Raw genomic sequence first — 16914 nt, 5'->3', positions numbered from 1 at the left:
CTTTTACTCTCCCAAAAGTAGAGGAGACCACATCGTGAACAGCAAAAAACAGCATCCTGAGTTGGGTATAGCACAAGTAAATCACAGTCTCATCAACAAGGAAAATCACACTGCTGGCCCTGACATTCTCCCTCTGCTTATAACGGCTGTGCTGTTGCGATATCTGAGTCCGTTCCAGCTATGCAAAGTCCTAACATTGCCACAGGTGCTTCAAAAACGACGCATTTGCAATTTTCCACCAAATAATTACCGCACAAGTATGAACCACACTCACATTTCAAACTTTGGAATGTGTTTTTGAATATTCGCCCTAAGAATGTTCTGTGAAATGTAATGCTTGTGTAACATAATACCCGAGTATTCATAACATGCATCTCATGAATTATTAAAGGCTGAAAAATCTATCTGCAGCCTCGTCTCCAACACTGCCTTTTGATTCTTCACCTATTTAGTCCATTAGTTTGAGCACCTGTACCATGTCGATTCAATAACTGCTGTGGAGTTGTGACTGAGTGAAACACAATACAGGCAAGGCTTATCACTCAATCTTTTCCTATCCCTGTCTGGGCTTTATACCAGTAATCTCCCTGAGACATGTGACTTCAATTTAACTAAAGGTTAAAATAGAATAATTCCAACAACAACTGCATGGACTGATAGCACCTACTTGCTTCTAACACTTCCAACTTACTCTAAATGTTGCAAGTGGGACTTTCATAGGCAGTAAGTGAAGGCTGAACTTACAGAAAATGTGACATGCTGTTAACGAGGGCAGGGAGAGAGGGGCAGGGTGGCGGAAGGTCTGACATCACATTTGAAAACTTAAAAGAATGCCAAATCCTTATCAGGAGACAGAGATTATGTTTGCAAGAATGGACTATTCATTTGGCAACATCACTGGGTAGGAAGGGGAGCAAATTCTGGGGCTTTTCCACTGGTGCTACTAAACAAGGACCTTGCTGTGTAAAAAGGTGAGCGATATCATTCACACTAATGCAAAGTGATACTGCTGTCATTCTCAAAGGCGCACTTCAGAAATGTGTGTATACTAGAATAGTTTACTGTTACTGCAAAACGTGGTTCAGTGCCAACAACAACACAAGTAAATTCCGTCCACTAGACTTTCAAACCAACCCTGAGGTATCCATCCATAACAATATTTCACATATTATTAAGTGCTCTGAAACCATATATTAGAATCTGAGCTAGGTGTTAACATGCAGAACGCAGGTCCAAGAAAAATTCCTTCCAAATGTTCCTACTTGCCTTTTCCCATTCCACATCCCAAAGACTGTACTACAAAGAAGATAAGGTTACGCTGTTTGAATGGAGGTCAGGGTTTTCTTATCCCATACCTGGAGGGTCGGGTGAACGGCACTCTCCGGTCATTGGGTCAAATTCCTGGATGTCATCAGGACAGAGGCAGAGAAATGAGCCTTCCACATTTTCACAGAGAGCTTCACCACACATTCCGCTGATCATTTCACATTCATTTACATCTGGAAATTATAATAGGAACAACATTAAATGAGTAAAGGAGCAGCCCACACATACTGCATTCTCAATACTTCCAGATAGACTGATTTTTTTGCTATTCTGAAGTTACAGAACTGTAATTTCACTGCTGCATCTCACCTTTACATATGGCCTATTCATTGCTGTTTCCGTTCTTTAAGATGAAGCCTTTTCTGATTTCTGCAAAGCTGGGGTAGGAATCTGATCATTTTGAGAACATTGTAACTTCTTACACTCCAGATCCAGTACAAAATGAGGGACAGGAGTATCCGAGGCTTTATTAATAGGGGCAGAGGGTACAAGAGCAAGGAGGTTATGTTAAACTTGTATAAGACACTAATTCGGCCTCAGCTGGAATACTGTGTCCAGTTCTGGGCGCTACACTTAAGGAAATATGTGAGGGCATTGGAGAGAGTACAGAAAAGATTCATGAGAATGGTTCCACGGATCAGGAACTTCATTTATGAAGACAGATTGGACTGTTTTCCTTGGAGAAGCCTGAGAGGAGATTTGATAGAGATATTCAAAATCGTGAGGGGTCTGGACAGAGTAGATAGAGAGAAACTGTTCCCACTCGTGAAAGAATCAAGAACAAGTGGGCACAGATTTAAGGTAACTGGCAAAAGAAGCAATGGCAACATGAGGAAAAACATTTTGACACAGCAAGTGGTTAGGATCTGGAATGTACTGCTAGAGAGTGCAGTTGAGACAGGTTCAATCGAGGCATTCAAAAGGGAATTAGATAGTTACCTGAAAAGGAAGAATGTACAGGATTACGGGGAGAGGGTGGGGGATTGGCACTAAATGAACAGCTCACACGGAGAGCTGGTGCGGACAAAATGGGCTGAATGGCCTCCTTCTGCACTGTAACAATTTTGTGATTCTGAGGGAAGAAGTGGAAAGGGTCGTTTGCAAATTATCCTTTTCAACACAAAACTCCTGAATCTTTCCATATAATAGAAAGTTATACAGAAGGGCTGAGCTTTTGGATTTGAATTCAAAGTCCATATTATAAAAGTTGGTTCCTGAATGGGTGCAACCTCCACTAGAGGTCATCAGAGACCTTGGACGGACATGTCTTCCTCTTCCCAGACCACCACGTGTCCAACAGCACCAAGATTTGGACCTAGCACATCCCTATCAGGATTAAACAAGTATCTCCTTCCCAACAGCCACCGCATCAAAGACACTCCCCAACACATCACCCAAATTTACCAGTGAAATGCTGGTCAATAAATACATATCTCAACTTGATCTCCAAGACATGAACCGAACACAAAGCTGACCGCGTGCTGTGGGTGGCAATGTTCACCGGCAGAACATTTGCGTTCCAGTGCTTCAGAGGCAGATCTAGACTTCAATGCAGACCCCCTACATCACCATATACAAACCAATACCACCTGATCAACTGTTAAGGCTTAGACATAAACCCAGCTACAAGACTGCAGATCCCAGCATACCCACTACCCTCCATATAGAAAATCACTAATGATTAATCAATCCAATGATGCACCACTTTCTGTGCTGCTTGCTCCAGTCATAGATATGGTGTGTTGCACAGAGATGGGCAAACTTCTGGTGGGACACGATCCTCACATTTGCAAGTGGACGTTTTCTAACGAAACAGGCTTCTTGAAACAGTTCAAGATGCAAATTGGTTTAAATGAACCAAATTCATTAATATTTGGCCCAATTTACCTGGAATTCTCACTACCAGAGAAAAGCATGAAACCTTTAGCTTCCTGTTTCTTTTGTCTAACAATGCCCCGTGATTTTTCCAATAGATATACAGGAAGGTTTCCTGGAACTATCAGCGGTTCATTCAATCTGGTCAGAGACTTGTGCATTATTCCCCATGAAGCAACCATTAAGGTCTACATACGAACACACGAATTAGGAGCAGGAGTAGGCCACTCGGCCCCTCAAGCCTGCTCCACCATTCAATAAGATCTTGGCTGATCTGATTGTAACCCACATTCCCGCCACCTCAATAACTTTTCACCCCCTTGCTTATCAAGAATCTATCTACCTCTGCCTTAAAAATATTCAAAGACTCTGCTTCCACCGCCTTTTGAGGAAGAGAATTCCAAAGACCCTCAGAGAAAAAATTTCTCTTCATCTCTGCCCTAAATGGAGTTTGACCTTAACCATTTTCACTGTGCACTGCCATCACCAAAAAAAAAACTTAATGCAGCATTCCGATGCAGCGTTACAACTATCAAACTACTTTGATTTTTGTACAACTGATTTGCCACTTTACACATTATTTATTGAGCAGAATTGTCCATAATGAAGAAATTAACATTTTAAAAATTAAGACACAGATGGGGCCAAATAGAAACAAAGTCAATATAGAACATTAAAAATGCTCATTTCCTTTTATTTTTTCAGAGCAAACACAAGAGTTTATTTAAAACTATGTAAATGATGAGTTCAATGTGGAGAAATATGAGTTCATCCACTTTGGATCTGAGAAAGCCTAATCGGAATATTTCCTTAATGGTGAGAGACTAGGAGCAGTGGAGGAACAAAGGGATTTAGACGTCCATGTACACATATCACTAAAAGTTGGTGCATAGGTAGAAAAGTAAATCAAAAAGGAAAATGGAATGTTGGCCTTTATCTCAACCGGACTGAAGTTCCAAAGTGAGGAAGTTATGCTTCAGTTATACAGAGCCTTGGTCAGACCTCCATCTGGAGTAATTACATTCATGTGGGCAGCAAACCTCAGAATAGCAATACAACACAGAATCTCCAGAACAATATTAGGGCTTTAAGGTTTAAATTACGTGGACAGGTAGCTTAGACCTAAAAGTTTGCTACGTGATCTAATCAATGTATTTAAAATGATTAAGGGATTCAAAAGGGTAGATGCAGAGAAATTATTTCCTCTGCTGGAGGACTCCAGAGGAGGGTATAAGCTTAAAATTCAAGCTTGTCCATTTAGGAGTGAAATCAGGATGCACTTTTTCCACACAAAGTGTAGTGGAAATCAGGAACGCACCCCCCTAAAATGTTGTGGATGCTGGAGCAGTGCCAATTTTCAAGACTGAGATCAACAGATTTTTTGTTAATTGAGGGTATCAAAGGACATGGAACAAATTGAGTTCAGGTACATATCAGCCATGATCAAATGGAATGGTGGAACACTAGACATGAATGACCTATATTCATGTTTCTGTGTGTGGTTGGTAAGGTTGCTAAACAGGAACTGTATATAATAAGGGGAGGTCCACTATGTACCCAATAGACTTGCATTAGCCCAGCTTTCAATTACAGCGATTTTCCCACCTCTATTGTCTCGTTGCAAAGTGATGCTGTATTAGTACACTGTAGTGGGATATAGGCTTTCCATTTCACACACCCACCATTTCCCATTCACATAAGTAATCTTAGCCAGACTATCTGGGGTGGGAGGTGGCAACTTCGCAAGAGGGATGGAAAGACTGAGGAAAAATAAATCCTTGCTGTTTTTGCACACTTCCTGGTAATATTGGCCGACACTGACGAACAGGCCACCTCCCTGTCACTTCAGTCAAGTTGTAGTATACAATATAGGGAGCGGGGAGGAAAAAAGGAGAAAATTAAATAGAGAAATGGGAACGAAGGCATTATTGATAGAAACTGCTGAGCTCAAGGTGATGCACTGCTGTTTATTCCATTGCATTCCATTCCAGCATACATTTATTTTCTTTGAAGGTTAATATCGCCCAAGAGGCCATATATTTGTAAAACCAGCAACTATCAGCAGAAGATCTTGAGGATTCAAAATTACAGCATTAAGCTCATCTATTCTTGGTTTACTAACCAAGCAATAAATAAGCTATTGAGAAATCCCTGGCAGGTTATATTTATATGGCTTCTGAAGCGTGTATGCTACGTGCCACACCAGAGACTGATACAGTTTGATGCTACTTTAAGTAGTTTGCTATCACAGTGCATTGCACTGAATTTGGGGGGGGGGGGGGGGGGGGGAAGCTCAGAAGATCTTGCTTTAAGGTAAATTAACATGGGAATAGCCAATGACCTAATGCTACCAATAAAAGAGCAATGGAACAATAGTGAAGGGATGGGAGCAGCAGCAACAATGATATTAATATCAAGAGAGCACCAACGTAAAATTAGTATTAACATAGGGCAATTAAATAGTTACAACATATTATTGCACAAAACAAAACTTTACTGAATTCAGTTCCATTTTTCACGTGAAAACACTTTTAAATTAGAGTCATAGAGAATTATGAGCAATATTACTGTATTACACGGTTTCCCTGCATAAGTGTTTTTCACCCAGAAATGGAGATGTTTTGTGCAGGATTTTGCAACAAGTACAGCAACAAGTACAGCAGCTGTGAAAGATTTCCATCCTTCCTGTGAACTTCTCAGTTAGCTTGCTGTTTTCTAGCAGGTGCTTTTTTTTGTCTTTTGAGCCATCCCTGGCCTCAATCACCTTGTTTACTTGCAAAGAGGTGCTCTCTCTCGATGCCCGCAGTGCAGTGCTGGGCAGAGACCATGAACTTCGAAGAAGGAACCTCCATCCTTTAAATGTGTTTGATGACATAATGCGTGACAATGTCATCCTGACTAAGGGTATGAGACGTTGTGCTTTGCGCACTGACACACAGACAAGTAAATGATGGACAGTCTGTTAAACCATGTTTCAGAACAAAATTGGAGCACTGGGATTTCTCACTTGAGATATACACAGCTTGACAGAATGAAGAACACTTAGCCAGTGAAAGCAATTTTTTTTTTAAAGTAGTCTGCAAAATGGGCCAAATGTCTACAGAGCTTTTTTGCTTAAGGAGGTATTTTATCAAACTCCACGCAGAGTGTGCGTATCAAGCGCCAGACAGTATTTCCGGCTATAGATACTTTGTGGTCAACCGGTTCTCAGCAAAGCTCAGTTCCAGACTTGAATTTCATCCTTATAGATTTACATTTTCACTTCTTTTGTTTTTTTTACAAATAAACTAAGCTTTCACGTTTGATTAATTCTACTTTATATATGTCAGGAAATAAATTCCACTTGACGAGCTATAGCTGCAGCTGCAGTGAAATACAAATTACTGCCCACTTCATGTTTAATAAGCAGGTTCTTTTTTTCTTAAAGTATTCAATTACTGTGGTTTTAAGATGGCTTTTAAGATTGCTGCACTTCCAACAAGTGTTTCCAATCTCCCTCGCCAAGTCCAATATCACTCTTAAAAATCTTCCCCTTTTCACATTTTTCCAGCAACTAACCTCCTGAAAAGAATGATTTGATCTCAAGCCTGGATGGCAGGAGAGGGAAGCTACAAATGGCTCTCAATCCCCCTAGGTTGGGAAGGAAAGATCAGACAAGGCTGCCAGTCGCAGTGATCATTATCCAGCGCTCCCCATTTGGCTTGTGGACTTTGGGAGAGGACAGGATCAAACTCTGCAGTGATACCCTTCACAGTCAGGTCATAACACTCACTGCAAAGGTTCAGACACAAAGAATGGCTACTTGAGTCAGATACCTGCAAGACAATCAGAACCTGTGGAACTGGACCAATGGATGGAGTAAACAACTTCAAGGTGTTGTTCAAGGGCTGAAAAAGTAGTGGAAAAATGATTGGATTTAAAAGATTACATCAGGCCATGGGAATGATGTTTGGCGATTGCCCACATGTTAACTGTATACAGGTGGTGGGCATTAACTGGGGATTCACTTGTGCTCCTATAAATAGGAACAGACTGAAACTGTGGGGGTTGGGTTAGGAGGTGAATGTTTGTAATATGTATCTAAATAAAAGCCTATAAAAGTGTGTAAAGATTGGCTCCAGTTCTATCCTTTACCTCCAGGCTTTTGGGGTTTCTGGCCTTAGTTAGGCCTGTGCTCAGGAAGATGAGAAAAACTAAAGGACGTGTTACCATGGGCCCATTGAGCTAATTGTGTGCACCTTCTAGTTGGCAGCATTAGCATTAACCTGGGACCAGTTTGCTAAGGCACCTTCCTGGGTAGAATTTTGTTTTTAATTTGTTCATAGGAAGTAAGCATCACTGGCAAGGGCAGCATTTATTGCCCTGGAGAAGGTGGTGGTGAGCTACCTTCTTGAAACATTGCAGTCCATGTGGGGTAGGTACACCCACAGTGCTATTGGGAGGGAGCTCCAGGTTTTTGACCCAGTGACAGTGAAGGAACGGTGATATAGTTCCAAGTCAGGATGGTGTGTGGCTTGGAGGGGAACTTGCAGGTGGTGGTGTTCCCATACAACTGCTGCCTTGTCCTTCTAGGTGGTAGAGTTCGTGGGTTTGGAAGGTGCTGTCGAAGGAGACGTGTTGCTCCAGTGCATCTTATATATGGCACATACTGCTGCCACTGAGAACCGGTGGTGGACAGAGTGGGATGAGGGCTTCAGAAAAAATAATAAATTAAAGCATTACTAAGGGGATTTTAAAATTGTACATAGCTAAGTTAGGGACGCATAGAATTACATAGGATTTACAGCACAGAAATAGGCCATTCAGCCCAACCTAGCCTGTCCAGTCTTTCCTCATAAGACAGCCCACCCATTCCAGGTATTAGTCTAGTAAACCTTCTCTGTACTGCCTCCAACGCATTTACATCCTTCCTTAAATAAGGAGACCAGTACTGTACACAGTACTCCAGATGTGGTCTCACCAGTGCCCTGTATAGCTGAAGCATAACCTCCCTATTTTTGTATTCAATTCCCCTCGCGATAAACGATAACATTCTATTAGCTTTCCTAATTACGTGCTGTACCTGCATATTAACATTTTGTGAATCATGCACTAGGACACCCAGATCCCTCTGCATCTCAGAGCTCTGCAATCTCTCACCATTTAGATAATATGCTTCTTTTTTATTCTTCCTGCCAAAGTGGACGATTTCACACTTTCCCACATTATACTCCATTTGCCAGATCTTTGCCCACTCACTTAACCTATCTATATCCCTTTGTAGCCCCCTTATGTCCTGTTCACAAGTTACTTTCCTACCTATCTTTGTGTCATCACTCTCTCTGCCCAGGAAGACTGAATTTTAAAAAATATCTGTCTCTTCAGCTGCCCTAGAAGAAGCCAGCCATGCTCTGCTGTTGTTGGCAATTAAGACAGTCCCGCCCACCCCAAGGACAGTAGGAATTCCACCCCACCCCCCAAATAAGGATGATCCCAGCTAAATTGGTCAAGATCAATGTAGGGCTCTGCCTGTATGAGGCTGGCGGAAGTCCCACTCTACCAAAGTTGTGGCAGGATTCCAGCCAAAGAGGATTACTCTACCCATGTAGTGTAAATATATTTAAGGGGAAGCTAGATAACCACAGGAAGGGGAAAGGGATAGAAGGATATACTGATGGGATTAGATGAATTAGAGATGAAGGAGGCTTGTTGGGCTGAATTGCCTGATTCTGTGCTGTAAATTCTATTTAAAAGCAGAAACTGTAGATTACTAAAGAAAATGAATTGCTTGTCGTAGTTGAGTATAGAACTTTTTTAAAAATTCTTTTATGGATGTGAGCGTTACTGGCAAAGCTAGCCTTTATTGCCCATCCCTAATTGCCCTTGAGAAGATGCTGGTGAGCCACCTTCTTGAAGCGCTGAAGTCCACCTGATGCGGGTACACCCACAGTGCTGGTAGGGAGGGAGTTCCAGGACTTTGATCCAGTGACAGTGAAGGAACAGTGATATATTTCCAAGCCAGGATGGTGTGTGGCTTGGAGGGGAACTTGCAGGTGGAGGTGTTCCCATGTATCTGCTGCCCATGTCCTTCTAGGTGATAAAGGTCGCGGGTTTGGAAGGTGCTGTCGGAGGCTTTGCATGTTGCTGCGGTGCATCTTGTCACTGTGTGTGGTGGAGTGGAGTGAATGTTGAAGGTAGTGGATGGGGTGATGATCTAGAGGGCTGCTTTGCCCGGGATGGTGTTGAGCTTCCAGAGTGTTGTTGGAGCTGCACCCATCCAGGCAAGTGGAGAGTACTCCATCACACTCCTGACTTGTGCCTTGCAGATGCTGGACAGGCTTTGGGGGGTCAGGAGGTGAGTTACTTGCCACTGGATTCCTAGCCACTGACCTGCTCTTATAGCCACAGATATGGGTCCAGTGTTTCCCTACCAACTGTTAGCTCTTGTCAGCTATTTATGTTGTTGTGCTTTGCATGAAGTGCTTTATTTTCTTATATATTTTTAAGATATTTGAATACTTACATTTCTAGGATTTGCATTGTTAGCTGCAGTGATGCATGAAAGGAGCAGAGCTTTACATGGAGAAGCTTGCCATCATCTCAGAGACACAGGAGCGCTATGGGTTAAAATGCCTGTGAGCAAAGTACAACCTAGTGCTTTCTCTCAGACTGCGACGCTGTTCTGTGTGCTCCAGTCTCGTGGCTGCACTTAACCACTCGATCCATCCATTCTTTAGCAGTTAGGCCTCACTGTTATTTCTGGAATCGTTTTGCTCTTGCTGCAGGTTGTTTGAACAGGAGCTGTGGTTCATCCTTTGGCGGGGGGAGGGGGAGGGGGCACAAGGCGTTATTTGGAAAAGAACAGTAACTCACCCACACACCCTTGCCCGTCCAGTAGATCCTGGAAGCCCTGGTCACAGAGACAGCGGAAGGAACCAGCTGTATTTTCACAGAAACCATGATTGCCACACGCTGTGTCATTTGAGCATTCATCAACATCTGCAAATAAGATGTTACAATAGTCAGAATAGTCCCATTAAAAAAAGATTATAAATCTTACAGCGAAAGACAGGATTTACTCAGGGTAAACGGCTCAGAAGGAGCCAAATGCTGCAATTAGTTGGTAAGATTCACAGTCATGTGTAGGATTCAAAATCCAAATCAGAACCTGGAATTAAATTCAGAAGATTAAAATAAATGTAAATATTCCAATATAACCTTGATAACCACCATGAGTGTAGTGGACTGAGGTTGCTGTAAATATTTCTATATAGTGGAATAGTGCGCTTGATAACCACCAAGTCTGCTTTGTTAGAATGTGGTAGACTAAGGGAGCTATGGGCCCATCGACAGAGGAAATTGAACTGGCAAGGGGAGGGATTGATTGATATTTAATGAATAATTTAACTCATTTGAAAATGTAATTTTATATATATCCTCTTATTAAAAAAAAAGTGCCTGCAGCAGGGATTAGGGTTTATGAAATGAATAAATAATACAGCTCCATTGATGTACGACAGTAATATACACGTCAATAAAATCTCCAAGAAGGATGACAGAAATGTTTTGTCAAGAGGAAATTAGGTAGGTACAAGTAAGCCCCTTTTATAGTAAATTTGGTGTACAGTACACCCATGTGTTCTACAGTGGCCTTGCACTCTACCACTGCACACCATTCAATAATATGCTGAAATGATCAGGAGAAGGGCAGCCCACTGTAACGTCCTGTGTCAGTAACAAAGACCAACAAGTCACATGGTTCAGGCTTCTAACGGTGCTGTGTTCTGCAGGTTGCTCCACTTAAAAACAAGTGATTTAATTTGTGCCATTTTCCATGATTCCCACAACAGGAGATGCTCTCGGCAAGAAGTCTTTACTGCAGTCAAGCAGTCATGTCGATGGTTAATAAGCAATCAAAGGCATGAAGAAAATGTAGCATAGATGCGCCATATGTGAGCATGCACGCACGAACTTAGAAAGATGTGCTTGCTGTTAAGAAGCATTGACTGCTCTGTCAATAGTGTCTGCCATTCGCTTGAGGATGACCTTCATGTGTTAGCTACGTCAAACCTAAAACCCCCAAAAAGCTCCAATTCAGGCTTACTCCACAAAGGCTCTGACCTCCAATCATGTTTCAATTTACTGCCAGTGCTCTGTTTCAGTTATAGTTGTGTTTTAGGCCATCATCTGCCTGAACTTATGAAATGCAACACAACTTGCAATTAAACTCTTGTAACGGAAACCACACCTGCCAATGGAAACATATTAATTTTGTCATATGGAACACTACTTGGAACTTTTTTATTGGACATTGCGAAGAACTTGGTCAAAAGAAAAACAGACCCGCTGAAAACATGGTTGCACATTTGTATGTTGAGAAGATAAGGACTGGCTGCAAGACCGTTGAATAGAGAGACAATGAAAGTGCTCACTGATTCAGTTAATGAGATGGGTTTTATCAATAGTAGTGATCAACATACTTTGACTGTGCAAGAGCCAGAACTCCACCCCCCACCAAGTTTATCTGGAAAGCTTTAAAATCAACAACCCTCCAAGAAGCTGCTGTTTCAAACAATGTCACATAACCTACCTGCTGGTAAGACTGGGACTTTTTGAATTGTGCCTCAGAAAGGAAACGGACTGCAATTTGAAAACCAAGGAGAAGGTCCCTCTCTCTCTGTCTCTCTCTCCAGCAGAGTCCCAGAGACCCACAGTAGTAGCTTAAGACTCAAGACTACAGACAGAGCACCTCTTCGATGTTCTGGTACCAGAGAAGCAAGTCTGAAATTGTGCACCTGGCTCCAGCGAAAACTCCAGACCTTACCTTTAATCAAGGACATTACATCAAAGACAAAAGACAGTACCTGTATTCCATTTATTACGAACTCGACTTTAACTCCCCCCGCAATTCTTTCTTCCCCTCTGTATCTATTTGTGTGTGCGTGCCTCTACTGTGCAAGCGAGTGTGGTTGCGTTGTGCATTTTAGTAATTTTAACCGAGTTAGAGTGATAAGGTTAATAAATTTACATATTTCTTGTTTAAACCTAAGAAAACCTGTCTAATTGGTTTATGTGCAATTACAATTAAAGTGCAGTGAGCAAAGGACTCACTGAGGGGGTAAGCTAAAATCACTGTGTTTTAAAAGATAAACCCTATTATGGCCAAACCAGGAAAGGAAGAAGAGGGGAGCCTGAGACGCCTTCCTCACCCGGTCGTAACACTCTTTACTAATAATTCTACAAAGGCCAGTTGTATAAGAGCAAGGTTACACAGCACGAGTGTTCAAACCCAGTGCCCCACATTTGTGATTTCCCACATAGTGAGCTGAATTTTATGGGGCTTGAAAAAGTGGTATAGGCGATGTGGGGGAGGGGGTGAAAAATCAGGAGGGGATGCACTTACCCAGAACCCCAATGTTGTGATGTGGTTCTGCGTTTATGAGCGGCGGGAAAGATGGAGGGCGGAGTCGCCGCTATGACGCGGCGGGACTTCATTGAGCTCCTTGAGGAGGTAATAAAACTGAAATTGCATGGACCTGAAAGTGATTTTATGGGACATTTTGAATTTAATGAACGGTGCACAGGGATCACAGGCCTTCAGATCCCCAACTGGCTAAAGCAGGCAGCAATGAGGCAAGGCCTCAGTGCAGCCTCTGGAAGTCAGCCATTGTGAGAGCGTTCATTGGCTAGAAGGGGAAGAGAGGGGAGCAGACGCCACTGATAGCCAGCAGCGAGAGGCCTCTAAGGGTGGGAGCTGCTTAAGGTGCGGGCAATCTTCAACTAGTGCAGAGGGGCACTGACGCTCAATCTACAAGGCAGGACTGAAGGCATGGCTGGTAGGCCTTTAAAAATGGCGCCAGCTCCTGCCTCTACATCGTGATGCCGAGATCAGCTTCTTGTGGCCCACTCCCACTCAAGCATTGGACAGGCCCTGCCCCTCTAGGCTATCATTTGGCCAGCTGCAGCCTGATTGCAGTCGGCCAGCCTCATTTCTCTCGTGCGGCAACAACACCCACTTTTGAGGCCGCTGCCGAGACCCGCACCGTGGACACAAAATTCAGCCCAGTGAATCATTGGTCTCGGCCTGCAACTACACAGAGGTGTAAAGGTCAAGCCAGGCATCTCAACAACAGAAGGGAGTCTGGGGGGAATCAGAGCCATTTCACTGCAGAGCCCTTTCTCTCACCCACTTGCTTTTTAGTCCTAGAGCAGCACTGATAGGCTGACTGCCCTCTTGCCCACAGAATGATGTGGCATCAGGAGACCAAATAAAGGGGGCAAGGGAAACCATCAAAATCACTGATGAACAACACGGTTTTGAAAATAATCGGCAGTAAAATAATGATAGGAGAATGTACAATCTTAAACATAAAACAGGTAAGTCGCATAAGAAGATCTGGTTTATTTCAAAGGTGAAACGGTGCCACACTGCAATGGCACTTTAACTGATGTGAATTATTGCTTTCAGCGAAGCATTCACACATCATCTTTCTTTCTGCTGTGAAGTGGTTCCAGCTTCTCAGTGAGACTAAAAGTGCATATGTAAACAGGGTCAAAGACGGATCAAATTGATCTCCAGAATTAACCGTGCAACCCAAAAACATCTGCTGGCTTCTAACCCCAACCTGCAGGTCTCAAGGCAGCTAAGACTGGTAACGCACCATGTGGGAAATCACAAGTGTGAACCGTATGGGACAGCGGGAGGGAACCCCAGGGCTATGCAAACTTGCAGTGTAAACACTGTATTCTGCAGCTTGAGTCCCAAGAGCACATCATCAAACAAAGGCACAAAAAAAACAAATGAATAATCTTCAGGTGTCAATTGAAGGGCAGATATCAGCCAGGACATTGGAAGAACTCCCTGCTCCTGCTCTCTTTATGGAGCCTCGAACACAAAATCTAGGCTGGCGCTTCTGTGCAGTTCTGAGGGGATTCTGAGGGCGCCATACTTCAGGTAAGATGTTAAACTGAGACCCCATCCGTTCTCTCAAGTGGATGTAAAAGATCCCACAACCACTATTCAAAGAAGAGAACTGGTGTCCTGACCAACATTTATCCCTCAACCAGCACCTAAAACAGATGATATAGCTAATTTGTTTCTTTGCTGTTGGCGAGAGCTTTCTGTGCATAGATTGACTGCCATGATTCCTACAGGACAGCAGTGACTATACTTCAAAAGTACTTCATTAGTTGTGAAGCACTTTGGGGCATCCTGAGGTTGTGAAAGGTGCTATACAAATTCAAGTCTTCCTTTACTTTTCCTTCACGGGATGGCCTGTTTCAGGAGCTGACTAGAATGAGCGTTCAAACATGCATTCAACTTTGTGGTGTTAACCGTTGATGCTGCAATGGAAAAACTTTCACACAGCGAGTGGTTGGGAGCTGGAGTGCACTGGCAGGGAGTGTGATGGAGACAGGTTCAATCGAGGCATTCAGAAGGGAATTAGATAGTTATCTGAAAAGGAAGAATGCGCAGGGTTACGGGGAGAAGGTGGGGGAATGACATTGAGTGAACAGCTCATTCGGAGAGCCAGTGCAGACACGATTGACTGAATGGCCTCCTCTGTGCTGTAACAATTCTGTGATTCTATAATGGTACAAGCTAGTACCATCTCATATATAGACAAAGAAAGGTACCTTGCTACAGAAGGCATTTACTTACCACAACATATAGTCATCCAATTTGATCCGAATTCTAGCTTTGGGTCAGTTTGTTATGTTAAAGATAATACATAAATCTAACTGATCACCTTCTCTGTCCTAAATGTTATGCACTTAACACGATTTATAAACTCAACAAGGATGGAATATGAATTAATCTAGTGCTGGGGGAGGGATTTAAGTCACAGTTTTCAGCAAATTAAAAAAAAATCCTCTCCAGATCTTCCAATGAGTTAAAAGGGAATGAGACAAGAAAGATAACATTAAAATGACAGAAATTCTAATGAAGACTTCTCAGGACTTAAAAGGAACAATTTTTCAAATTGAATGTCCCCGAGCTTGAGGGGCAGCTGGAGTCACTGCGGAGCATCAAGGAGCAGGAGAGCTTCCTGGATCGTATACGCCAGGAGGTGGTCACCCCACAGGCAGTAAAAAGTTCAGGATACCAGGTGGGTGGCCATCCAGAAGACTAGGAAGAGGCAGGAGATGTAAGAGTCTTCAGGGTGTGTGCCAGTCTCAAACAGGTACTCAGCATTGGTGACTACTGGGAGTGAAGTTCCCTGAAGGAGTGCAGTCCAGACCATGGCACCAATGGGTAAAGGACTGTACAGGAGGGAGCGGCAAAGTGTAGAAATGCAGTTGTTATAGGAGATTCCATAGTCAGGGGGATAGACAGGCATTTCTGTTACTGTCATTGTGAATCCCACTAGGTGTGTTGCCTCACTGGTGCCAGGGTAAAGGATATCACGGAGAGGGTGCAGGACGTTCTGCAGGGGGGAGTGCACCAAAGGTTGTGGTACACATTGGTCCTACATAGGAACACAGGAACAGAAGTAGGTCATTCAGCTCATCAAACTTGATCCAGCATTCAATACGATCATGTCTGATTATCCACTTTAATGCCTTTTTCCCACATTATCCACATATCCCTTTATATCACTGCATGTGCATTGTACTTTGAAATTGGCAGGGCATATTGAGAGAGTGGTTAGCAAAGCATATGGGATCTTGGGCTTCATATCTAGAAGCATAGAGTACAAAAGCAGGGAAAGTTATGCTGAACCTTTACAAAGCTCTGTTACGGCCCCAACTGGAGAACTGCGTCCAGTTCTGGTCAACAGGAAGGATGTGAGGGTCCTTGAGAGGGTGCAGAGGAGATTTACCAGAATGGTTCCAGGGATGGGGAATTTTAGTTATAAGGTCACGTTGGAAAAGCTGGGTTTGTTCTCCCTGGAGCAAAGAAGCTTGAGGGAGATTTGACAGAGGTGTCAATATCATGACAGAGGTGTCAATATCATGACAGGCTTAGATAAATTAGACAAGCAAAAACTGTTTCCATTAACTGATGTTACAAGGACTATGGGACATAGATTGAAGATTTTGGATAAGAGATTCAGGGGGAATGCAAGGCAGAACCTTTTTATGCAGTGAGTGGTAATGTCCTGGAACTCACTGCCCACGAGGGTGGTGGAAGCGGAGACATTCAATGATGCCAAAAGGAAATTGGATGGGCACTTGAAGGAAATAAACTTGCAGGGCTGCAGGATCAAGCAGGGGAGTGGGACTGACTGGATTGCTCTGCGGAGAGCTAGCATGAACTTGATGGGCTGAATGGCCTCCTCTATGCTGTAAATGACTCCATGAAATATGCCACCTGGGAATGGCACTGGAGAATTACATGCCTGCCAGTAACAAGGAAAAAGAACACAGTGTACAGACAGATGTATAATCCAACACATTTTAACCTCGCCACTGCTTAAAAAAACAAAAGTGCTTAATCACATAAAGGTTTAAAATATTCTACACTCCAGCATGTGAAAGACTTCTGCCTCTTTGGATAGAACAATTCACAGCGCACGTACAATACCCAAAATTGAAGTATTGATCAGAAACCCGTAAGCACCTAGTCATCCCCACCCTGTTAGGATTATAGACTGAATGAATGACCATCAAGGAAAATGCTACCCACACCCGCTGACCATTTCTCACATGCTAACTGATCACTGCTGCACATAAACATCATGGGCTTGAAATTCCTTCGGTGATAGTTTTAGCAAAAAAAAGGTCAGTGTG

The 16914-nt window shown here is 43.1% G+C and overlaps 1 protein-coding gene across 6 annotated transcripts in view; it reads right to left on the bottom strand.

The window, feature by feature from the left end:
• The window catches only part of ltbp1 (latent transforming growth factor beta binding protein 1), a 368337-nt gene that overhangs the window by 92706 nt on the left and 258717 nt on the right, over window positions 1–16914 (bottom strand). For all 6 annotated transcript variants that reach the window (XM_068045343.1, XM_068045346.1, XM_068045345.1 and 3 more), the window contains 2 exons: window positions 10054–10179; window positions 1356–1499 (listed from right to left, as the gene is read on the bottom strand). In XM_068045343.1, the coding sequence (XP_067901444.1) occupies window positions 1356–1499; window positions 10054–10179 (270 nt within the window). The remainder of the gene's footprint in view (window positions 1–1355; window positions 1500–10053; window positions 10180–16914) is intronic.

Source organism: Heterodontus francisci, chromosome 13 (genome assembly GCF_036365525.1).
Source record: "Heterodontus francisci isolate sHetFra1 chromosome 13, sHetFra1.hap1, whole genome shotgun sequence".
NCBI lineage: Eukaryota > Metazoa > Chordata > Chondrichthyes > Heterodontiformes > Heterodontidae > Heterodontus > Heterodontus francisci.
The sequence above is the reverse complement of the archived record's forward strand: the minus strand, read 5'-3'. Positions and strand labels throughout refer to the sequence as shown.